Source organism: Chlorocebus sabaeus, chromosome 25 (genome assembly GCF_047675955.1).
Source record: "Chlorocebus sabaeus isolate Y175 chromosome 25, mChlSab1.0.hap1, whole genome shotgun sequence".
NCBI classification, from domain to species: Eukaryota; Metazoa; Chordata; class Mammalia; order Primates; family Cercopithecidae; genus Chlorocebus; species Chlorocebus sabaeus.
The window spans coordinates 58324770-58350747 of NC_132928.1; the positions used below are offsets into that span (position 1 = coordinate 58324770).

The window sequence follows — 25978 nt, forward strand, 5'->3', positions numbered from 1 at the left end:
GTTATCAGACCCACTCCTCCTCCCATCATTTTGTTACATTTTTTGGGAGAAATCAAACCATGTTTGGGAATGTTTTTGTATGTTAGGAAGAAAGAAATTAAAGGAGTTTATCTACAGAGGGTATCTGTGAAGCTAATTAATTTTACTAGAGATGATAAAAGGAGGCAATTGGAAGAGAAGCTTTAAATAATTTTTCAGTACTTGGATTTGATGTGAGGACAATGTCTGATCACTCCAAACAGAATAGCTGTTGAATGAATGAATATGACCAGAAAGCATCATATGTACCTAAATTTTTTATTGGTGTGAATTGTGAGTTGAGAGGGCCATACTTGGTATATAAGGACTGAACTTTCCACAAACATGAGCATATTATATATTAACATGAAGGCATTATTCATACCTATTTCTGTCAGTAAACTTACTTATTTACTTATTCCTGTCAGTAAACTTCCATGATGTCCCAGTATCAATCATTCACTCATTCAGTGAATAAATAAATAAATGAACATTAAGTGTCTATCACCTTCCAGGCACCATTGTAGGTGCTGGAGACCCAGCAGTGAACAAAACAAAGTCTTTGCTGTCAAAAAGCCTGCATTCTAATGGGGGAAATGAACAAATTATTAAAAAACCCCAACTAAGTAGATATGTAATATATCAGGTGGTAATAACGGGCATTCTGAGAAATAGAAAGGAGGGTAAGGGGAAAGGCAATGGTGAGACAGGGTGGATTGCTGTCACATATAGTGTTGTCAGAGAAGGCTTCTCTCTTATGAGGTGACATTTGAACAGAGTGAGCTGAGGGGGTTCTGAGGGGGTTATGCTTGGTATGTTTGAGGAACAGGTAGGAGGAACGCCTGAAGCAGCACGGATGAAATGGAGAGCAGTAGGCAGTGAGGGCATATCAATATTTGGGTGCGCTGTGGGCCTCAGAGGCTGCAGGGAGGCTCCTGGGAGTGAAAAGGAAGCAACCGGAGGCTTTTGAGTAGAAGGGCAATGTGACACGGCTCACTCTTGATGCTGTGACAAGCCTAGATTGTAGAACAGAGTGGAAGGAGGGAGACCAGGTAAGAGGTGGCAGCAAGTGTCCTGATGAGAGATGTTGGTGGTCTGGTCTGGGGTGGTAGCAGTAGGGGTAGTGAGAAGTGTCTGAATTCTGGATTTATTTAGCAGGTAGGAGCTGACAATATTTGCTGATATGGGGTGTGAGAAAAAAAGAAGAGAAAAGGATTATTCCAAGGTTTTTGACTGAACTTGGTTTTGACCAACTGGAATGAGTAGCTATGAACTGGGATGGGGAAAAGTTTCCGATCAGCCCATTTACAGATGGGGGTGGAGGGGTCAAGAGTTCATTGTTAGACATATTAAATTTGAGACACGTGTTAAATATCTAAGTGGAGCTATCTAGAGGGAGTGGGATTAGGAGTCTGGAGTTCTGAAGAGAGATTTGAATTAGAGACACAGTTTGGGAGCCCTGAGTATATGACGGTATTTAAAGCCTCGGGCCTGGATGAGGCCACCTGGGAGTGGGTGTAAATAGGAATGAGAAGACGCCTGAGGACTAAGTTTGGAGCTCACTAAATTTTAGGAGTGAGGAAGAGGCGATACCAGCAAATACAGAGAAAGAGCAGCCTGAGAGGTAGGAAGACAGTGAAGACAGAATAGATTTCCTGGGCTAAGTGAAGACAGGATTGCCACCGGTAGGGGGCCAGGCTGTGTGTTCCGCTGAAAAGACCTGGTGTCCCCAGCTGACTTGTCTAAGGCCACATGTCTGATTGGTGGCAGAGTTAGGACTAAAAACATATCCTTCTGATTCCTAAGGCGGAGTTATTTCCAACCTGCCATACTGCTTCTCTAGGAATGGCTTTTATACTCTGAATACTTTTTTTGTAACAGAATACACTATAAGTTTTCCCTGGAGCAAGCTACATTTCATACCTTTTAATGAGCTGTTCCTTTTCAGTAGCCGCCATCATCAATTTTTGGGATGGAGGTATCTTACAGAGTCCTGTGGGAACAATCACAAACAACACTGAAGCCACGTGTGGCTTTTCCTTTATTGAGCTTCTCCTCCCACTCCTTTCTAGCCTCCCACTGCTCTAACTTCAGAACACATGATAGTCAAAGCTCAGAATGGAATTGCAGCACAGAAAATAATTTTTTGGAGGTAAAATTCCCCTCCCAGCTCGCTTAACCAGGGTACTCCACTGCCAGAATTGTCAAGAAAGATGCTTCTGTGACCCAACTGTCAGCCTGCGTCACACTCACCGGACACCTGCACCTGTGCCAGTTGGCCTGCCCTGTCTCTCTTCATCTGCTTTCACTGTATAAATAATATAATTTATATTACATTGTATGTCTACCCTCCACATTGTACGTGTGTGTGTGTGTGTGTGTGTGTGTGTGTGTGGCATGTTTGTGTTAAAGCTATTAGTTGGTTAGATGTAAACGCTTAAAATGACCCCATTTTAGGCTGGTCACAGTGGCTTATGCCTGTAATCCCAGCATTTTGGGAGACCAAGGTAGGAGGACTGCTTGAGTCCAAGAGTTCAAGACCAGCCTGGCAACATAGCAAGACACTCTTTCTACAAAAAATAAAAATTTAGCCAGGTGTGGTGGCATGGGCTTATAGTTCCAGCTACTCAGGAGGCTGAGGTGGGAGAACCCCTTGAGCCCAGGAGATGGAGGCTGCAGTGAGCCATGATCACACCACTGCATTCCAGCTTGGGCAATGGAGTGAGGACTGGTCTCTAAAAAACAACTCACTTTATAACCCTGTCTTAGAACATTTTTATTTTTCTTACACAAGGAGCCTCGAGTGTGGAAGGGGCCTGGCAGTTTCTCAGTCAGTCTCACCCAGGCTCTGTCTGCTTTTGTTGTGAGGACCTGCTCATTCCCAATCTCCCGTCTAGGCAGTCTTAGCACTTGGACTCTGCTCTTCTTGTTTTTCTGAATTCTAAACCTTATTCTTCCTTAACAGCTTGCACCCTGATAATTCTCTGCAGTTGTTCAGCTTCCCTAGAGACTAAAATCTCAGTTTGTCTTCTGGGTTCCTAGAACATCCATACTCCCTCTTATAATGTAAACTCTGTCCCCACCCCATGCCCCTTCACTGTTCCTATCCACCTCATGCCACTTGTGACCCTTGTTAGTCTACCCTGTTTGCCATCCCATTCTGGTCAGTCCTGCCCTTGTCAGGTGCCAAGTGCTGGCCCAGGGTGTAGGTTTACTTTCCAATGAGATAGGTCCAACTAAGCTCTGTGGACAGCTTTCCACTAGGGTCACCTTATGCTCTAAAAAACTAGCAAGATTTAATTGGTTGTTCCTAGATTGCTTTTTGGAAGTTCTCGGGAGAAGCATGCCATTACTCCTATGGTGTGAGCTAAACGAGTTTTCTTTTGTCAGCTTTATCATTCTAATAACCATTTTGGAGCTCACCATAAAATACTTTTAAAAACCAGGTAGTTAATGAAGTCTTCTGTGGTTTTAATGTAATTAGATAATGCTGTGGAAACACTTTAATTGGGCTTAAAAAACAGAAATTTGTGGTAATTTACTGGAGGGTTGTAGAATTTTTTTCTGTAATGTAAATAAAATGAGATTTTTTAACTGCCTTCTTTCCCCTCCCCTCATTCAAATAACATTTCCTTTTTTTTGCCAACTTAGGAGAATGTACGGTTTTAAGTGTGACTGGTATCTATTATATTTCTAGAATATAATATTTGATATAAGTCAACACTACTTAATACCATGTTATATTAGCATACCATGTTGTATGCTATTTATAAATTATTGGTGATTGTTTTTATTCATTAAGAACAGAATTCTTCTACAGCATAGCTGATTGGCCCAATTGCTATGGCTGTTTATATTTGAAAATAAGAAAACTGCAGTTCTTTAAGACTAAAATGCTTGCTAATCTAAAATTTGCCCTACTTCAGAGAGGTATGATAGCAATAGCAATGGTCAGAGAAACCCTGTCACTTAATAAGCATTAGTTATATGTCAAGTACAGTGCTAATTGCTTTGCAGACATTATCCATTTTACAAAATTCTTGTGATAGAGGATTTACTATCCCCATTTTACAGATGAAGGGGCTGAGCTTTAGAAGGGTTCTTGCAAAGCTAAAGAATTTCAAAGCTGGGATTCGACCTCGGTAGCTCTGACTCCAGCATCTATGCTCTTATCGCATAATTGACAGAAAGTAGTTTCCAGTGTCTAAAATATTTTTTTATGGGCCTCTAATCTCAACTTCATTCATAGTGTATACTATTCCAATATCTTTCTTTGGAAGCAATATAAAATTATACTTTTAGTACTAAATGAAAAGATTTAGGAGTAAATAGGTTAGACTAGGCTAGAATAGGATCATGAAGCCTTCAATAACTTCGGCTAATCTGAGAAATTTGATTATATTCTGTTGTCCAAATTTATCTCACCCACAGAGCCAAAATCTCTTTTCCCATTAAGTGACACAGCACACCCATCATATTACAAACATATACAATTAATTGTACATTAATTTAAAACATATTTTGTTACTTTAGTTCACATCTGTTTGATTTTAGCTAAATGGCAGGGCATCAATTTTAAGATCCAAAGAGAGGGCTTTCAGTAGAGTCACGGTACCTTTGAATACTCTTGTGGCCCATCGTGCCTGGAGCTCTGTGGCTGATAAGATGGATCCTTTAAGGCTGAGAAGGCCGATGATGGCTAATGTTGCTCTCTCCAGGTTTAAGGGAAAGACGTGCTTGTATAGAAATATCTTCTTTGTACAGAGGCTTTTAAGAGGTTCTTCAAAAAAAGGAAAAGAAAACGTATATCCTGTAGTGAAGATCACAACATCAATGTTTTCTTCCACTGTCCCATCTTCAAAGACAGCAGAGGTTTCTGTAAATTCCATCACGCTGGTTTTCATAGTGATTGTCCCACAGAGGATACAGTTTGGCAGCTCATCATTCACGATGAATTTTGCTGTTTTCCTTTGACACACAGAAGAAAATTATTCACTGTAGTTATTTTTATGAGAAACTTCAGCAAATGACTTATTTAGTCAATTCAGGAAAATTACCTGCCATGCTAAGGAAGATAATTAACCAATGACTAATTCAAAGTCATCTACTTGACTTAGTATATTTATAACATGGTTTGTGTTTCTGTTCTCAGTAGAAGGCATGTGGAAAATGACTAAACCTACTCTTTCTTGCTTGGGGTTTAAAACTCTCTATCTCTTAGAACTAATTTCTGGAGCAATGCTTTTCTCAGAGTGTCAGCATACAGTATACAACAATCCATTTGATGATCAATTTTGGGTCTCACATTACTTAGGTCTCTAAGGAATGACATTAGTCAGAGAGGAAATTAGCAAGGAACTCTTTAAATAAAAATTTAATACAAAATTTAGCTGGGCATGGTGTCCTGCACCTGTAGTCCCAGGTATTTGGGAGGCTGAGGGAGGAGAATCACTTGAACCTGGGGAGGGCAGAGGTTGCAGTGAGCCAAGATCACACCACTTCACTCCAGCTTGGGCAATAGAGTGAGACTCCACTAAAAAAAAATTATACTGATAAATATTTTCAGTGTGACCATCACAGTCTACCTAATCACATCAAACATAATGTCTTTATAAAATGTACATATCAAATCATCCTTTGCCAGTAGTTTTCCTCATAAGTTGAAAGACATTTCAAGGGTAAAAACACAGACAAAAAAGAAACAAAACAAAAAACAAAAAAAAGGTGTCTTACCAAAGAAAAATATTTCGGTCAAGTGTATAATAAAAATCATATTTAATGACTTTACATGCTTTTCAAAGGCTTTCTTTTACTTGCCAATGTGCAACTCTATCCAGATGTATATTAAAATATATCATTTTGGCTGAGTGGGGTGGCTAGAATCCCAGCACTTTGGGAGACCGAAGCAGGTAGATCACTTGAGACCAGGAGTTCAAAACCAACCTGGCCAACAAGGCGAAACCCTGTTTCTACTAAAAATACAAAAATTAGCTGGGCGAGGTGGCCTGTGCCTGTAGTCCTAGCTATTTGGGAGGCTAAGGCAGAAGAATAGCTTGAGCCTAGGAGGCAGAGATTGCAGTGAATAGAAATCGGACCATTGAACTCCAGGCTGGGTGACGGGAGTAAAACCCTGTCTCAACAACAACGACAACAACAACAACACAAAAAATCCCCAACAACAATAACAACGACAAAAATATGTGATACTTGTAACAGCGGGAAATTAAAGTTTTCATCTTTTATTTTCTTCCAGCCTCATGAATCACTACTTCTGCTACCAGAGAGAGAATACACATATTTTAAGAACTGCTATGGTACCTGTTGGATAATGTCTTAGGGAAATAGATTTAGAGTAGAATAAACAAAGGCAATATTACAATTATTGAACATTTTGCATTCTGAATAAAATATATGAGAAATATTGATTTAATAATTTTTCTATTAAATAAAAAATGTAAGTACCCTTTGGTAATACTTAATCCATAATCCTCATGATTAAATCTCTTATTCAACTTCCTCTCTTGAATCCAATTTAGAAAACGTGAAGGCAGAACTTGTGCAATAAAACTATAGTATCTTCTTATAACCATCATATTAAAAGGATAGCCCCAATCTGCAGAGCGCCCGAGAACCCAGGTACCAGTTCTAGTACTGAGAAGTACCTAAAAAGTAAGGCAAGAAGGATAAATAAGTGTTCATCATTTTGTAGTCTTTTTCATCAGTGTGTTTCAGATGATCTTATTCCAGTTTGGTCTTATAACAATAGAGGATTGGTGAATTTGTACATAGGTCTACATAAGATTATCTGTTCCTATTGCTGTCATTGTTCTCAAAATCACTTTACTAGATCTGTATCTCTCTTAAATATTTTGCTATGTTTATAGAATTATAAATATAGAAGTATAATATTTGTAGATACATGGAATTGTTCTGGCAATTTTTTACATGTAAGCAAAACAGACTTTAAAGTGAAGGTATGGAAAAGCAATTTTAACGTATTTTTAAATAAAAATCTATTCTTTCCAGATCTAATCATTGTCCTTTAATTTATGCTAAAGTGCAATAGATTTCTAATTTGTGAATCTGGTCTTAAGACTTTCTAAAATCATTATGTATATTTGTTGTGCAAGTGTTGCTTTTATCTCGAAACAAGGTACAAATACGACTTTTAGTAGAGAACTTAGAAACATTCAAGAAAATGACCTTTCTATTCTCACATACGTATTTTGCCAGAATGACAAAGGGATGGTGTAAAAAAAAAGATAATTGACCTGGGTGAAGTAATTTGCCTATATGGTCTTGTTTTTGAAGAAGCACTTCTGAAAAATGCTCAGAGGTCTGGCATCCACACAATTCTCCTAGACCCTTCTTGGAGATGGTTCAGTTCTGTAAAGCATGGCTTTTTAAATAGTTCAGAAAGGACCGTGGGTGGCTTTAAAGATTTTCAGTGTTTTTTTTTTTTTTTCCCACTTACTCTATGTCTGCATAATTTAGCAATTGGCCAATGTACTTCATAGTTTTGAATACCTCTTTCTAGCCACCATCACTGATGATGGGATTAGGGGCATTAATTCAGAGATGATATACCTGAGCTGCTGTTCGACTGAGTTCCACAGCAATGTCTCCTCCAGTGTTCCCAAGACCAATCACCAAGATGCGCTTGCCCTGAAAGCCTTCTGGGATCTTGTACTCTTGACTATGCAGGATCTGACCTTTAAACTTGTGAATTCCTAAGAGGAGTGAAGGATCAGAAAGTCTGAAATATCTAAAGCTATAATTTCTCACTATGTAGGGATAGGGTCTGTGGAAAAAGCTAAGTCCCACAACTATGGCAGCCCTTTGCTTATGCTGCTAGTGGCAGGAAGTAGAAAAAGCATATAACATCCCTCTCCCCTGGGATGCTGTGAGCCCAGATGTGGATTTAGTACAAACTGCTTTGTTATAAACATAGGAGATCTTGAATTCCATATGAGTGTGCCCTTTTCAAGCAGTTGCTTCAGGAAATCAAACTCACAGATAATAAGCAACATCTTATATACTGTGCTGAACATCCTGGGCAAAAAGTAGATTGTTTCTAGTTCATCTACAATAAGTATTATATCCAACTGTAGCTTCTCCCAGGACCACTACACTTGTATCTAAATACCTACTTGACATCTTCTTTTGGATGCTCAATAAAGATCTTGAACAAACAAACAAAAACAGTAGGTTGTTGATGCATGTTACTTTGCCCAATAGATATATTCTATCAGAATGTGACTTGTGTATATAATATGTTTACATATTAAATTTTGATTCAATTAAAATTCTCCACAGGGGAGATTCTGTGATAAGCTCTTTTGTAAATGAAGTAATTACTCTTGTGATTTAAGTTCAGTTACTTATACTTTATGCTTATTTTACTTTATGCTTTATCATTGATGTGTTGTTATGCAGTATGCTAATTTGTATTTTATTCTTATGTTATTTATACTTGTTTCTGATTGATCTTTCATGAAGCACCTAATACTCTGTCCATAGAAGCACAACCAGCTATAATGATATTTACATATGTAAGGAAGACTACAAATATTTCTTCTTTTGATTCATTTTTGGTGATTATCTCTTTGGCAGACATAAAAAACTGATGTAGTTCGGTTGTGTCCCAACCCAAATCTTGAATTGTAGCTCCCATAATCCCCACATGTCCTGGGAGGGACCCAGTGGGAGGTAATTGAATCATGGGGGCAGGTCTTTCCCATGCTGTTCTCCTGATAGTGAATAAGTCTCATGAGATATGATGGTTTTAGGAAGGGGAGTTCCCCTGGACATGCTCTTTCTCTTGCCTGCCACCATGTAAGATATGACTTTGCTCTTCCTTCACTTCTGCCAGGATTGTGAGGCCTCCTGAGCCATGTGGAACTGTGAGTCAATTAAACTTCTTTCCTTTATAAATTACCCAGTCTTGGGTAATTTAGATATGAACCATAGATTCACATAAACTAAGAATGGTAGGAATAGCGGAAGCAAGGGTGTTTATAGCAGCAGCAGCAACAGTGGAAATTGTGGGAGGTGACAGAGGAAACAATTGTGATGAGGCCAGTGATGGTCAGAATCACAGATGAGATGAAGCATTGACAAAGGATAAGAAAGCAAAGTCCAGCAGTTTTGAGGACTAGACTGCCTCTCGAAGGCTTCAAGTGCCTTTGAAGTATCAATGTACAAAGATTAAACTATCTTCTGGAATATATCATTCTCCTCCTATTCAGTCATTGATTCATTCATTTACTTGGTAACATTTATCGAGTAACTACAACCTGCCTTGTTAAAAATATAGGAAATCTTATATTCCATATGAGTGTTCTTTTTTAAAGCACTTGCTTCAGTAACTCAAACTCACAAACAATAAGAAACATCATATATACTATGCTGAACATCCTGGGCAAGAAGTAGATTGTATAACAAAATGTTTCAATAGGATTCTTTGCCTACTGAGGCCCCCAAAGCTGGGTACTAAACAATAGTTCCCGCATTCCAAGTGAGGTGCTAAACCAACTATGCTGAATTTGCAGAAACTGTGTGTGAGGTCAGTTTTGTGATCCTTATTTAGCCTCATGCTCACTTTGAGGGTCTAAAATGGTTGAGGTTGAAGTGGCTAGGAGTTGGAAATTTACAGGAATTGTGGCATTTTCTGTCACCATTCCTGTAAATTTCTGTCAGGGGAGAGGATGGCAGAGGAAGAAAGAAGTCAAGGACACCGTCTCTTCTTGACACTGCTGTTAGCTCATAGCAGGTGCCAGATAGTGGCATTTTACATTACATACAGTTGCAAATTTTCACTATTGAATGAACAGGACATTTTAGTTATGAAAATGATACATATATATTTTTTGGTGACTTATAATGATCAGATGACATTTCATTATCTGAGAATAAGCAGAAAACTGCTTGAGATTTCATCCAGGGGCAAGGGAAAGACAAGCCCCACAGATCAGGTCTGTAGGGATATTAAAGGAAAATTTGGCTAATAGTCGTACCTTATATAACCTGTTCTTTCAACACTTTCAACACCTAAGGTGCTACGCTAGGTCTAAGGGATGTGAGGACAAAAGGTTGTTCCTATCCTCAAAGAACTTTTTTTGTTTGTTTGTTTTTGAGACAGAGTTTTGCTCTATCACCCAGGCTGGAGTGCAATGGCGTGATCTTGGCTCACTGCAAACTCTGCCTCCCAGGTTCAAGTGATTCTCCTGCCTCAGCCTCCTGAGTAACTGGGATTACAGGTGCTTGCCACCATGCCCAGATAATTTTTATATTTTTAGTAGAGACAGTATTTCGCCATGTTATCCAGGCTGGTCTCAAACTCCTGGCCTCAATTGATCTGCCCACCTCAGCCTCCCAAAGTGCTGGGATTATATGTGTGAGCCACCACACCCCACCATACCCTCAAAGAATTTGTCCTCTGGGCTGGGTGAGGTGGCTCATGCCTGTAATCTCAGCACTTTGGGAGGTCGAGGTGGGTGGATTGCCTTCCGTCAGGAGTTCGAGACGAGCTTGGCCAACATGGTGAAACCTCACCTCTACTAAAAATAAAAAAAAAAAATTATCTGGGTGTGGTGGCAGGCACCTGTAATCCCAGCTACTTGGGAGGCTGAGGCAGGAGAATCACTTGAATTTGGGAGGCAGAGGTTGCAGTGAGCTGAGATCACGCCTTCGAACTCCAGTCTAGGCAACAAGAGCAAAACTCTGTCTCAAAATAAATAAATACATAAATAAAAATAAATAAAGACTTTGTCTTCTAATGGGGATATAGGTAAGTAAACAGAAAATAGCTAACAATTATTTAGCCATTGCTATGCTAGTCCCAGGCTTCTGAGAACTTTATACGTATTAACAAATTTACTTATTTATTTACTGAGAAGGAATTTAACTCTGTTACACAGGCTGGAGTGCAGTGGCATCATCAGAGCTCACTGTAATTGCCTCCCAGGCTCAAGTGATCCTCTCGCCTCAGCCCTGAGAGTAGCTGGGACTACAGGTGCATGCCACCATGCCTGGCTAATTTTTTGTATTTTTAGTAGAGACAGGGTTTCACCATATTGCCCAGGCTGGTCTCGAACTCTTGAATTTAAAAGATCTGCCTGCCTCGGCCTCCCAAAATGCTGGGATTACAGGCATGAGCCACCACACCTGGTCTATACTAACAAATTTAAACCTCACTGCAACCCCATAGAGTGGACCATAGTATTATTCCATTTTGTCAAAGCTGAGATTGAGACAAGAAAAAATCCCTGGGCAAATGGCTTAACCTCCCTGTTTGTTTTTGTTTTGCACTGCTGAGATTGCAGTGCAAAAAAACAAAAACCCAAAACCAACCAACCAACCGAATAAAACAGGGAGGTTGAGCAACTTGCCCGAGACCATATGGTAAATAGCAAAGCCCGTATGGGAACTCAAGATGTCTGACTCTGGATCTCAGCTGTCAGGCATGATGCTATACTCCCTTCCAGAAGAGAAGGCATTATGATGGCTCCAGTGGGACGTCCAGCCTGGACTGAGCCAGTGAAGGCATTTGAAGGAGATTTTCTTAAAGTGAGAATTTGTTAAAGAATGATTAGAAATTGGAAAAGGGGAGCATGAAGAATTTTCCAAGAAGTGGGAACAGAATATGCATCAAATGCATTGGAGAGTGGGACATTCAGCCACTTACGAGGTTTTGCTGGAGGGAATTTACTGGAGGGTTCAACTTTGCTCATGGATTTTATATCTTTCATATTGCCTAACACAACGACTTGCAAATGACAGATTCTCTGTAATTACATACGAAGAAGAAAAAATAGAGAATGTGTAGGTAGTTCTGAGTCAATGATTATGTCAATGCAGTGCCAAAAAATGAAAAAGAAATATATTTGATAAATTAAAACTACTAATTCAGGAAAACAGCAAAAGTCAGTTTATATTGGAAATAAAAGAAACTTTATCTGAGGAATGCAAGTCCTCTTTAAGTTATCAGGCCAGAGAGCCATTGAAATTTGACAGCAATCACATGTCACTCCCCGTCTTGAGTTAAGTAATCACCTCTAGAAGACACTTGCTCTTTGGGCTCTGGACTTACTGACATTAAGTAGCCATAAATTAACCTGACAATGCTATATGCTGGATGTCATAACTCGTAGCCTATAGTTCAAAAATGTACAGTCAATGACTAATCAATGCTATTTCTGTAAATTGATGAGAATTCCTGTCAAACAACTTTGTATCTGCGCACTACTTGTTCCCTGTTCCCTTTAGAAACCTGCCTGTAACAAAGGCTGAACAGAGCACTTCCCAAGGCAACTTGGAAATGTTTCCCAAGCAGCTCTCCTCAAGGAAACTCTTTAAAATTTTATTTTGACTCAAGTAAACTCTTTGAAATCACATGTGCCTCAGCTTCTTCCATTAGGTGGACAATATAGATTTTTAAAAAGGGTATGCATGTGTTGCAATGTCAACTTTCAAACAGTTGTGGTAACATGTTATAGACAAAGCTTGCGATTTCTATGGATTTTTTTCAATAGCGTAGAAATAGTCCTGATACTTTCTATGCAGAGAAGAGTTAATGTCCCCAAGGAAAACATTCATTTCAACAGGGGTCCTAAAGCTATTTGTGAAAGAGACTGTGGTGGTTAGTTAAAAGCAGAAACGGAATCTTAAAAAGTTACAGTCCTGTAATCTCAGTATTTGGAAGGCCAAAGCAGGTGGATCCCTTGAGTCTAGGAGTTGGAAACCAGCCCTGGCAACATGGAAAGACCCCGTCTCTGCAAAAAATACAAAAATGAGCCAGGTGTGGTGACATACGTCTGTAGCCCCAACTATTCTGGAAGCTGAGGCAGGAAGATTGCTTCAGCCCAGGAGGTTGAGGCTGCGTGAGCCGAGATGAGACCCTATCTCAAAAAAAAAAAAAAAAAAAAAAAAAAAAATATATATATATATATATATATTATGTGGAACTGAATTTAGTGTGGAATAAAGAGTAAACAATCCCAAACTTGAAAAGAATAAATTCTGAAAGTGTCCATGTCAATAGTTTGGCACTTACAGCACATTTTCCCATAGAGAATGTTGTAAGAGGTGTTTTTATATTTCTTTAGTACTGTACAGTTGTGTGGTTAGTCCCCAGATCAGCAGCAAGCCTGAAGTCAACCACCATTTATAATAGTGTTTCCTTGCAAAATAGTGTATTGAATTTTCACTTGATTCCTTTTTGAATAGGATATTCTGTCAATTTGTGATTACACTTATAAGACGTATTTTCATTCATTTTGCCAATGTTTGTATATTTTATTCTTCACAGTTTTCCTTCCTTAAAAGTTCTTTTAATTCCTTGAAGAAATTTCAAAAACTCACCTATTCGGGAGGCCGAGACGGGTGGATCACGAGGTCAGGAGATCCAGACCATCCTGGCTAACACGGTGAAACCCCGTCTCTACTAAAAAATACAAAAAACTAGCCGGGCGAAGTGGCGGGCACCTGTAGTCCCAGCTACTAGGGAGGCTGAGGCAGGAGAATGGCGTGAACCCGGGAGGCAGAATTTGCAGTGAGCTGAGATCCGGCCACTGCACTGCAGCCTGGGCAACGGAGTGAGACTCCGTCTCAAAAAAAAAAAAAAAAAAAAAAAAAAAAAACCCAACAAAAAAACTCACCTATTCAATTGCCGTTAGGGCCACTAATACGTAACAAAGAGTAGCTTTATTACATTTTAGTAATCCTCAATTGATTAATTTTATTTCCCTCAACTGAATTTGAATAGCTTTTGACTTTTCAAATAACCAGTTTTGACCTCAAATGATGGCAATTTGATAGTCATGAGTCTATTAAAAAGAATATGCTGTCACAGTAAAAAGCATTTCCAAAATGGAAGGTTCTAAAACTCCTTTTTGTGGATAGCCCTGGTTTAAGAGTTGTATGATTATTTATTTATTTGTTCATTTACTTTTGAGACAGAGTCTCACTCTGTGGCCCAGGCTGAAGTGCGGTGGCATGATCTTTGCTCACTGCAACCGCCACCCCTCCAGGTTCAAGCAATTTTCGTGCCTCAGCCTCCTGAGTAGCTGGGATTACTGGTGTGAGTCACCATGCCCAGATAATTTTTGTATTTTTAGTAAAGACAGGGTTTCAGCATGATGCCCAGGCTGGTCTCCAACTCCTGGCCTCAAGTGATCTCCCTGCCTCGGCCTCCCAAAGTGCTGGGATTACAGGCATGAACCACTATGCCCGGCCGAAGAATTGTACGATTATTGTGTTGACTGTTTTGAAGGGTGAATATATTGCTTTTTTTTCCTTTTTAAATTTTTATTTGTCCAAGAACCTCCAACTCTAGAGGAGGTTGAATATATTGCTTTACATGTTTAATTTCTGGTTTGTTTCTTTAAAAAAAAATAATATACTCTCATTTCCTGTACGTTCTATTACAGGCCAGTCCTGATTCAAATTACCTGTAATTTAATCCCTAAAATCAAAGCCTCTTCTTTTTCATGACAGACCTGGTTGTTTTGAGCCTTACGTGATCACTGAATTTCAATTAGACACACATTAGAAAGCTCAAACAATAATGACAACATTTATATTAATAAATAAGACCCGACACCACCTACATAGTGCCTTATACACCTTTTAAAGTAATTTTGCACATATCATTTTTGAGAGTGAATATAAAGCTATCTATAATCATGGGGAGGTATATCCCACTGTAAATCAGTAAGTTTACTTCTAGAAGAACCCAGAAGCATAGGCATGGTCTCAGGTAGAAATGACTCACCAGGAAAGGCTTCCAAAGGTAAATGGGGATTCAGGAAATGTCCAGTGCACACCATAACAGCATCAAAGACAGCTCTATTTTGCTTGCCCTCTGTCTCTGTGACAACATCCCACTGACCAGTTTCGGAGAAGTCTGGACGCTTCGTTATGCTACACACAGTGGTCTAAAAGTGAAAGACAAACACTCACTTCTCACCAACACCCCTGGACCTCATGCAATGACTGGTGTGGTAACCATGTCTGTTACTTTCAGTAGGCCAAGTCCCATGACAGGAGGTCTATTAATACTGATTTATCATCTTCTTAGAGAAGTTAAGTAACTTATGCAAACTCACAAAGGTGGCAATATAGACTTTGACTTGAGACATTTGAATCTTTTAGTAGAAGGAAGAAACAGTCGTGTTTTATTCCTGGTGAGAAAGAGATGAGTTACAATGCCCGGTGCTTTGGAAAATTTAGGAAAATTAGTTTTGCCTTATTATAATTTCTATGGTTCAGATGTCTAGATTTTTTTTGTCCCCAATGGGCTTCATGAACAAAATTCTTTTTTTCTCTCTTAAAAAAAGTCAAAATTTCATCCTGAATGAGAGTTTGGCATTTAGAGGATGAATCAGCAAATTCAGTTTTTTATTTTATTTTATTTCATTTTTGAGACGGAGTCTCACTCTGTGGCTCCAGCTAGAGTGCAGTGGCATGATCTTGGCTCACTGCAACCTCTGCCTCCCAGGTTCAAGCAATTCTCATGCTTCAGCCTCCTGAGAAGCTGGGATCACAGGTGCACACCACCACACCCAGCTAATTTTTGTACTTTTAGCAGAGACGGAGTTTCACCATGTTGGCCAGACTGGTCTCGAACTCCTGACAACAAGCGATCTGCCCGCCTTGGCCTCCCAAAGTATTATGATTACAGGTGTGAGCCACTGCACCCGTCCCCAATTCAGTATTTTAATGATTGATTTGAGTAAAACTTGAGCAGCAGCAGAAGAGAGGAGTCCTTATTTTCTTCCTATTTATTTAGAGATAAAATCAATAAAAAGTTTACTTTAAACATCCAGTTTTCATTAGATTGCTGAATAGGCCAGCCCCCATCTATTCATCTTCCATAACCCAAAGAATCTTACCTTAAACTGAATGTATTTCAGGAGGTCAAAGTGCTCAGCAAATTCTTGGAGATAGTCCCAAAATTTTTCCTGGTTCATGAAATTAGGATAATCTTCGTGGAAAGGGAAGTCACTGTAACATGACATTTCCTTACAGACATTTGTCACTAGTGACTTATAGACCCTGGTCATCCCATCTTTGGAACATTCCTGTGGTGAAGGCATAGTTAGCTTGTTGGGATCATGGAGATAGGAGCAAGAGAACAGAGATCATGGAGATAGGAGCAAGAGAACAGAGATCATGGTGGATCATGCCAGCCTTACTGAGAGGGGGGTCATAGCAATTAATGTCCCATTTGTAATTTTATTTATTTTTATTGATTGATTGATTGAGATGGAGTCTCACTCTATCACGCAGGCTGGAGTGCAGTGGCGCGATTTTGACTCACTGCAACCTCCGCCTCCTGGGTTCAAGCAATTCTCACGCCTCAGCCTCCCAAATAGTTGGGATTACATGTGTGCGCCACCATGCCTGTCTAAGTTTTGTATTTTTAGTAGAGACAAGATTTCACCATGTTGGTCAGGCTGGTGTCTAACTCCTGGCCTCAAGTGATCCACCCAACTTGGCCTCCTAAAATGCCTGGATTACAGGCATGAGCCACTGTACTGAGCCACTATTTGTAACTTTAAAGAGTTCCAGGAAACCCAGCATTAGGTGTCTATGCTATAATTATCAGAAATCACTGGCGGGATTGTATAATTAAATTCAATATATTTTTCAAACCACAAAGAAGCTAACCAAATTAAATAGGGCTCTCCAAGACTAACATTGTCCTTAAACAATTCCATGAATGCAGGGCTCATTATCTATCTTGTTTATCTTTTCCTTCTTCCACTGGCATGGCTACTCACTCCACTCATGCCCTGGGCATCTTCCTTTTTGGCTTTCCTCAGGGAATACCTTACTAATTTTTCTCATTATTGTCTCCGTATATTCCCAATCTACCTCCCTCTATTGGCTCCTTCTCATCAGCACAAAATACTCTAATTTTAAAAACAAACAAAACGTCCTCTCAACCTATGTCCCCTTCAGCCCTGTCTCTCTCCATCCTATCTCAATCTTCATAGAAGAACCATTTACTGTAGCCTCTGTTTTCTCATGAAGTCCTCCACTTATCTTGATTCAATCTCCATCACTCAAAAACAAAACAACAAAACAAATAGGTCTATATTAAAGACACCAATGAACTTCTTGTGGCTGAAGCTAACCTCTGTTTCTCCCTTAAGTCTCTTTCTTAGCTGTCACTTTCTCTAAGAAGTTATCCATGATCCAACAGAGCTGCATAAGGTAGCTGATGTGGCCCTGCTGCATCCTGTACTTCTACCACGAACCTGAAGACACTGTGTTGTAATTCCCTATTTACTGTTTCTGTTTCTCACCGGACTGCAAGGAGGACAGAGTCCCTGTCTATCTTATTCATCATTGTGTCCTCACAGAAGGGCATGATAAGTACTTGTTGAATGAGTGAAAATTAATATTATGATAACATTTTTGAAAAAAAAAAATAGTACAGCTGGCCCTCTGTATCTGTAGGTTCTAGATCCATGGATTCAATCAACCAAGGATGGAAAATATTTGGGAAAAATAAAGGATGCTTCCATATGTATTGAACATGTACATATTTCTTTCCTTGTGATTATTCCATGAACATTACAGTGTCACAGCTATTTATATAACATTTATATTGTATTAGGCATTATAAGGAACCTAGAGATTCAGGTTTTTTAAATTTAAAATATTCAGGAGGATGTGTGTAGGCTACACGCAAATATTATGCCCTTTTCTATCAGGAACTTGAGCATTTGTGAATTTTGGTATCCACAGCAAAACCAAAGGGATACCTAAACCCCCCCAGACACCAAGAGACAACTGTATATTTATGACTGAGAGAAATTACATTGAAATTTTAATAGTACTAATTTGCGAGTATTGTTACTTAATTTATATTTTTCCTTTTTTCCCTATTTGTTTAACTCAAGATTGTTTTCTAAAATTAATCTGTATACTTTAGAATAGCAGAAGTAAACCAAACCAACTGTGGGGCCAAATAGCAGACGCTACATAAACCAGACCCAATATTTTCCTTCCACATTAACATTTGGTGGCTTGATGAAGTTAACAATATACCAAAGTTTTTCTTTCTCTTAGTATACTATAATCCTAGGGTTATGACTACTCCTGCTTATATGTAGTTGCTTATTCTGTTTTACTCATCATCCATCAGAGACCTATTAATAGCAAACAATATATCTTCTATGAAGGCTTCTCTCATTCATGCCTGTTGAATGTCACTATTCTTTTCCCCTATAGCATTTAGTACTTGGGCCTACCTAGCTTCCATCTTATTTTTTATTTGTTTGTTTTTAATTCTATTTTTTGTAGAGACAGGGTCTCGCTATGCTGCCCATGCTGGTCTCGAGCTCCTGGCCTCAAGTGATCCTCCCACCTCAGCCTCCCAAAGTGCTGGGATTACAGGCATAAACCTTCTGATACCTTCTTATACTTCACCACTGGAGCAGATCCCTCAGTCCCTACTGGATACTCTGCTACTTCCAGTAACCAGCACCAATCCTGACCAGAGGCAGGTGGTATTTAACCACTTCCATCCCCACTGTCTGATGCTCAAGTCACCTAATAGGTGGCCTGGACCTAAGTGTAGCCTCCGAGCCTAAATATTCCACTTCTAAGAAGGATTAGTTAGTGCCTGAGTTCTTTCTATTCTGAAAATGTGACAGCGAACCCTCCCCCTCCCGCAAGGCCTTCCAAGGTCTGGGGCCCTGCCTCACTCTTGCCAGTTCGGTTCCTAAAGACCTGAACAATGTCCGGGGGTTGTGGTTCTACTCCCTGTTGCCAACTTCCATTCTCCCTAGAGTGTAATCTTTTTTATGTTCACCAATGCTATTCAGTTTGCCTGATGTTACACTCCGCAGCTTTGTCTTAGAAAGTCTACAGTCCAGAAATCATCATAAATGTCCAATACTATGCTTATCTCTCAGACTTAACTCTTTTTTTCTCTCTCTTCCAACTGTCCCTGACCCAAGTCTGCACACTCTCAAGATTCCTCACCAATCAGACTGCATCCTGCCTAGTGTTTAACACTGCATTACGCACATGTTTGTGCTGTTGTAGGAAGCCACTCCCTTACTTGATCACCAAGACAGGCTAAAGCCACCATGTCTGAGCAGAGACAAAGCAAATGGCCAGATCATGACTGATAGAGATAAGAGGATGTGAACCACGTACAGTAAACTTCCATAATCCCCCAATGCCATCACTTCTCTCAAAGCAGGTGGGCTCCAGGTCCTCATCCACACAGCATTTGATGGAGGAGATGCCACTCACACCAGCTCCAATCACTGCAACTTTCTTGGCCATGGTATGCTCTGTTAGAGGAAAGTCAGGCAGAACTTCTTTATTTAACAAGTTTGGAAGGGAGCCCTTGTCACAAGACTCAACTTTTATAGTGATATATATGCATTTTTTTTTTCATCTTTGAGTGGGAGCAGAATCACATGCTGCTTAAAAATGCAGGTTCTGAAATCAGATTGTTTTGGTTTAAGTCTTGGCTTCACTACTTATTAACTGTGTGATCTTAGGCTAACTATCCTGTCTATGCCTCAGTTTTCTCATCTGTAAAATGTGAATGGTAATAATAGTGATACCAACAAGAGGCAAGGAAATACTGAGTAGAAGAGAACAGTTCCCTGGCAAAGGCCTCACTCTCAAGCCTGGAAACCTACAGCCCTAAATGGGAACAGGTATTCCTGTTTTTGCACCCCAGTGTTGCCTTTTCCAAGACCATTCTGGCCCACCGTGCCCCTATTCCATGCCCATATAAACCCCAAGCTCCACTGGCAGAGCAGAGCGGCATGGCAGAGAAGGAGAGAAGAGAAGGAGTGTTTGAATGTCGAGAGGAGTTCAACTGGGGATGGTTGGAGAGGAGATTGGCCCAGGATGGCCAAACTCCAGGGGAAGATCATCTTCTCACTCCATCCCCTTTCCAGTTCCCCAACAAGTCCCCTGAGAGCCACTGCCACCACCAATAAAATACCTGCATTCACCATGCTTCAAGTCCATGTGACCTGATTCTTCCTGGACAAGGACCTGGGTACCAAGAGGGCAGGGTGTAAAAGAGTGTCACCTGAATCTCCACTGAACTGCTCATACTTAGCTGTCCGTAAATGGCAACTGCTAAAAGAGCATTAATTTTAACACACCTGTAGATCCTACTGGGGGCCGGAGCCTAAAAGCACTAGCCCTGGCTCCTGCACCTGCCCATCTGCATGTTCCCCTTCCTATAAGGGGTTTGAACATACAAACAAGCCACACTGCTGTAGCAAGTTCTGCAAGGGGTCAGATAACTTTTCCGTTTTAATAGTAATAATAATAATAATGACTTTAAAGGGTTGTTAGGATGATTAGATGACTGATAAATGTCGGAATGGTTTTAGAAATGTGCCTGCTACATAGTAAATGCTCCACTAAATTTAGCTATTGAGGGTTGAGCAGCCCAAACCCCCAAATCCAAAATTTGAAATACTCCAAAATCCAAAACTTTTTGAATACTGACATGAAACTCAAAATAAATGCTCACTAGAGTATTTCAGATTTTAGATTTGGGATGTTCAACCAGTAAGTACAATAAAAATATTCCAAAATCTGAAAAGACTTGAAATCTCAAACATTTATTTTTTATTTATTTTAATTAATTTTTTTTAATAGAAATGGGGTCTCACCATATTGCCCAGGCTGGTCTTGAACTCCTGGGCTCAGGTGATCCTCCTGCCTTGGCCTCCCAAAGTGCTAGTATTACAGGAGTGAGCCACCATGTTCATCCTACTGAAACATTTCTCACCCCAAGTATTATTATTATTATTAGTTTTGAGACAGAGTCTTGTTCTGTCACCCAGGCTGGAGTTTAGTGGTGCAATCTCAGCTCACTGCAACCTCCATCTCCAAGGTTCAAGTGATTCTCGTGCCTCAGCCTCCCAAGTAGCTGGGATTACAGGTGCCTGTCACCAAGCCCAGCTAATTTTTGTATTTTTAGTAGACATGGGGTTTCACCATGTTGGCCAGGCTGGCCTCGAACTCCTGACCTCAAGTGATCTGCTGGCCTCAACCTTCCAAAGTGCTGGTATTACAGAGGTAAGCCACCATGCCCGGCCTGGTCCCAAGTATTTTGGATAAGGAATGCTCAATCTGTAGTATTTTAGAGTGTAGACAGTACCTCGACCCCATTGGGATGCTAGAATTTCTCAGTATTAAAGGGGTTCTTTGCTATCACTTTGTGCCTCTGAATCCCAGGAATTTCAGTCAGTAGAAATGTTGGTTTTGATTCAAAGCATTTAGAGTCTTGAAGAATAGCTGGTCACGGCCATGCCTTGCCATAAAACAAGGATATTACATGGGTTGAGGATATTACATGTTCTTAACCTTGCAAAGAGGCAAGACTGACCATAATAGAAAACAAAGTCCCCAAGGAACGTCATAAGGGATATTCCGGAGCCCAAGACGATGTCAGCTAGAAATGGGGATGCTCATGCTTGCCAGTGGCAACTGGTGGAAGGGTACACATACACATATATGGGGATATAGGACCAGTTTTTGACAGTTTTTCTGGATTTTATCATTTAGCCTTCTGCACATCTCACATTGCTTTTGCTTCAATCAAATGGGCTGAGTTAATTCTAGTAAATCAAGTGTATGTCACACTGAGGCCTTTAATATGTCATGTGGACTTAGTTGCAAGTGCTGCTTTTCCCTGCAACCCCCTTGGCCAATTCAGAAGACACACAAACAATAGCTGAGACCTCAAAGTATTCTGTTGTTTTATGAAACATATATAACTCATTTCACTTTGCCTTTGAAGATACAGTATTCTTTGAGGAGAGATCTAGTTGTATAACCCCTGTGTGATTTTTGTAGTCTCATGTCACTTATCACAGTGGTATTTGCCTTGGGGAAACAAGAGAGCATATCTTTTTTGAGCTATTAGGACCAGTAAATGGGAAATTAGCATAATCATTTGAAACAACTTAAGGCTACACTGCTAATAAGAGGCAGAGTTTGCACTGAGTATGGATTTCAGGATCTGAAACCAAGACATGAACATGCTGTTGGTCTGAGAGCCTGAGGTATCCTGTGGTTTCCCTCACCTTCATACGGTACTTGGTTCTCAAAGGTTGCTTATATTTATTAATTATTTGAGATGGAGTCTCACTCTGTCTTCCAGGCTAGAGTGCAGTGGCGCAATTTCGGCTCACTGCAACCTCCGCCTCCCGGGTTCAAGTGATTCTCCTGCCTCTTCCTTCATCTTTGCCCAGGTTTGCTGCTGCACCTTTGGGATGGGCTTGGAGGAGTTTTTCTCTATGGCTTTGTAGCTTGCCTCTTAATCAGATCAGAAGCCCCAGATCAGAAGGCACAGAGTCAAAGTGAATTTACTGACTGCAGGGAGTAAAGAAAGACTCCTGAGTCCTCCAGGAACCCTCAGACTTACCTGACTCTAAGGCAGACTCATGAACTTGCAATGAAGATCAGACGAATTTCCTAGGGCCTTCAATTTCCGAATGTATTTGCTGCCTTGCCCTTTGCGAGGCTGAGACTGCCATACCTGGCTTCATTATCTATTACAAAATGTATCATTTTTCCTCTTAGACTTTTTATTTGGGAATCCCATTTAGTTGAGAGAGCTATATGGGAATGCAATGAAAATGGATTTTGGAGGGAGCAGAGTTGGATTCGAACTTTCTCTGCTACCAACTGGCCAGAGCAACCTACTGGAGCAACCTTAGATATAGTCTTTGTAAAATAAGAAAAATACCTATGTTGAAGGATTGTTTGCGTTTTAAAAAACATGATATTACTTACACAAAAAAAGTGCCTTACACAAAATATTTACTCAGTGTTCATTCTCTACCTCCCTACTTGTCTCCTTTCTTCCTTTTCTTCTCCTTGGCAAAGACAGTTCTCACAGATAAAATGTATCAACAAGTTTGGAAAGGAGTAGGCAGACATACCTGTGTTTTCCTCTGAGTTGAGGAGTAGGAGGTTTAGACAGCTTCTAACCAGAAATAAATGACCTCCACCAATAAGAATACTTGAATTTCCAGGCCACTAGGTAGAGGCCTGGGGTGGGCAGATCTTTGCTGTGCTCTCTCTCTGCAATAATAACATAAAAAGAAATGGCTGCTAACTAAATTGCCAAAGTGAAAAATATACCGGCATGAATAGACTGGCAGCAAAGTAATTCATTCAACAAATATCCCTGGGTACCTCTAAGTGCAAGTACTAAGCCAAGCGTGGGGCCCTGAAGATAATCAAGACGCTGCAACTAAGAAATAGTAGTAAAGTCTCAGAATTAAAAAAAGACAATGACTGCTCTTAAGATGTTGTATATGGAGAGACTGATGCTACCTTGTGCTAAGTCCTATGGTAGCAGCATGCTCTAGGCACGAATGCTTGCACTCTCCTGGCCTGTTTATCCCTGCCTAGAGACCTAGTTAGTGACAGAGTGGGCTGTGGGTTAAAAAGGTGCTGGGCAAAAGCACTTTAAGGACTGACTTAGAGACTCTACAGGCAGTAGAAACAAATTGGGAATTTGCACTTTTTAAAATTAATCCATATTTACAGACTATACATTTCTGAATGGGAGCAACCATTTTAAATTTTGCCTCGAGTCAGTAGATGAAGGTAGTAAGTGAACTGGAAATTGAGAGATCTGAGTTCTAGTTCTGCTTCTGCCTCTAAGCAGCTTGTAACCCTGGAATAAATTCTCGATTTCTCTGAGTCAGTGCTTCCACATTTGTAAAACAGAGGGTTCAAGTGGCTTTCTCTTTGTTTCCTTCTAGTTTGAAAGGACTGTTCTTATGTCTGAAAACCAAGTAATTGGTGCAAAAAAAAAAAAAAAAAGATATGAATTCAAAGGTAGGAGAGAATACTGCAGGCTTGAAGGATTGGGAAAACATGTGTGTGCAAACTCTGTAAACTATAAAGTGGACTTCATAAGGTACTTGGTTGCTCAAAAGTTGCTTATATTTATTTATTTGAGATGGAGTCTCACTCTGTCTTCCAGGCTGGAGTGCAGTGGCACAATTTTGGCTCACTGCAACCTCCGCCTCCTAGGTTCAAGTGATTCTCCTGCCTCAGCCTCCTGAGTAGCTGAGACTACAGGCATGCAACAGCATGCCTGGCTAATTTTCGTATTTTTAGTAGAGACGGGGTTTCACCATGTTGGTCAGGCTGGTCTCAAACTCCTGATCTCAAGTGATCTGCCCGCCTTGGCTTCCCTAAGTGCTGGAATTACAGGCATGAGCCACCGTGCCAGCCATAGGTTGCTTATATTTAGTCCCTTGGCAGAAAGGAGCCCTGACCTATTGAACTAGACCTTTGTACAACCGGAAAACCCCAGCCCACACCTGACTGAGCAAATGTAGGAATCCTTTATGAGACATGGAAAGACTTGGGTGATTTGCAAATCATGTAATCAATTATGATTTCTTTGAATTTGGAATTTGATCATTTTATGTTTCTTATCATCACCCTACCATGCTCTTACTGTGTTACAGTATTTTTTTTCACACCATCTGTGGGGTATTTTGTTTCCCAATGGCTGGCGTTTCCATCTCATTCATAAGATGAAATCAGAGGTGAGCCTGGAGTCACTGAAAGACTCATGATTCTGTTTATCTCATTGACACCTTCCTTTTGGATGGTTCTGTCCACAATATAACTTTGTTTCCTTACAACTTCCCTTTGCTTCCTGACTTTTTCCTTAATTCTCTTGCTTTAGCCCTAGTCAAGAGACCCCAAAAGAAGATAATCACATTCATTCTTAAGGAACACACTCAAAGAAGAACACTCATCTTTTGTGAAAGCAGTTTCTGGATCATTTCCCCATTAAAAAAAAAAAAAAATCCAGGACACTTACCTTGGTTAGCATAGAGCAGATTCTTTGACTTAAATTATTTCTCAAAGTCAAATAGGCAAGGAAAGTGTTTGTCTTTTTTTTTTTTTAAAGCTCAAAACCCAAATTCTTTTTTCTAAAAGAAAAATAAACGGAAAGATGACTTTTGTAAAAGTGCCCTCAGTTTAAAACAAAAGCCATTCGTCTTTTCTGCTTTGCTGGTGACAGCAGAAAGTATACCGACCAAGAAAAAAGTTGTGTAGGAGACAAGTGTGATACTTCCGTGATCTTAAGGGAGGGCCGAATGGTGAGTTAGAATACAGCTGTTGGATTGGCAGAACATAAACCCTTCCTGCCCCTTTACCCCACCCTTCTCAACGTCACAGTTCTGGCAAAGCCCTAAAACTTATGAGAAGCACATGATAGCGTCGCTCTTGCCATTGCAGTCTGTAGAGGGCGCCAAATCACCCCAAATCAGCTTTCTCAGCGAAACAGGAGTTCTACTTTTGGAAACAAACGTCTACATCCTGACTCTTGCTTGAATTACCACAGGAGCTGTCCAAAGGAGAAAGTTATTCAGATGACCATTACCTCATCAAGTTCTTTCATGCTTGGAGATCTCCAACCCCAGAAATGTGATTTTAAATTTCAGGACTTACAAGGAATTTAAGCTGTTTTATCCTTCCGGTTGGATCAGCAGAGGGAGCTGGTGAAATGTGTTTGAGAAAGCATAAAGCTAATTTTAGATATTAACCTAGGGCACAAGAAAGGTAGTAATTACAGAAGCTGTGGCAGTAATAGAAAACTTACTTTTTTTCCTTCCACTGTGTGCTTGGAGGATAACATAACAGACCATCTTTAGAACTTGTGCTTAGGGATATTTTCCAACATGGTTCACTGAACAATTTCTAAACCACATTTGCTTGTGACTACACATGCAAATGCATACAGGAGTGAGGAGGGTAACATACTTGAGGAAAGTGGGTCAGATCTGACTGGAAAGTACTTTCTCCGTCTATTCAATTCAGCTAAATGTTGCTATTTAATAAAATGAGCCCAACATGGCAAGGCCTTAGGCTCTTTTCAGTAAAAGCTGCAAATGCAGATTTTAATATAAAATCTTCT

The 25978-nt window shown here is 40.1% G+C and overlaps 1 protein-coding gene across 1 annotated transcript in view; it reads right to left on the reverse strand.

Moving 5' to 3' along the window:
* The window catches only part of FMO4 (flavin containing dimethylaniline monoxygenase 4), a 30174-nt gene extending 5001 nt beyond the window's left edge, over window positions 1-25173 (reverse strand). The window contains exons 1-9 of the mRNA XM_007989519.3: window positions 24878-25173; window positions 22968-23109; window positions 19195-19334; window positions 15912-16100; window positions 14792-14954; window positions 7606-7748; window positions 6481-6680; window positions 4634-4986; window positions 1942-2011 (exon numbers count right to left, since the gene is read on the reverse strand). Of these exons, the coding sequence (XP_007987710.3) occupies window positions 1942-2011; window positions 4634-4986; window positions 6481-6680; window positions 7606-7748; window positions 14792-14954; window positions 15912-16100; window positions 19195-19326 (1250 nt within the window). The 5' untranslated portion in view covers window positions 19327-19334; window positions 22968-23109; window positions 24878-25173. The remainder of the gene's footprint in view (window positions 1-1941; window positions 2012-4633; window positions 4987-6480; window positions 6681-7605; window positions 7749-14791; window positions 14955-15911; window positions 16101-19194; window positions 19335-22967; window positions 23110-24877) is intronic.
* Window positions 25174-25978: the final 805 nt, after the last annotated feature.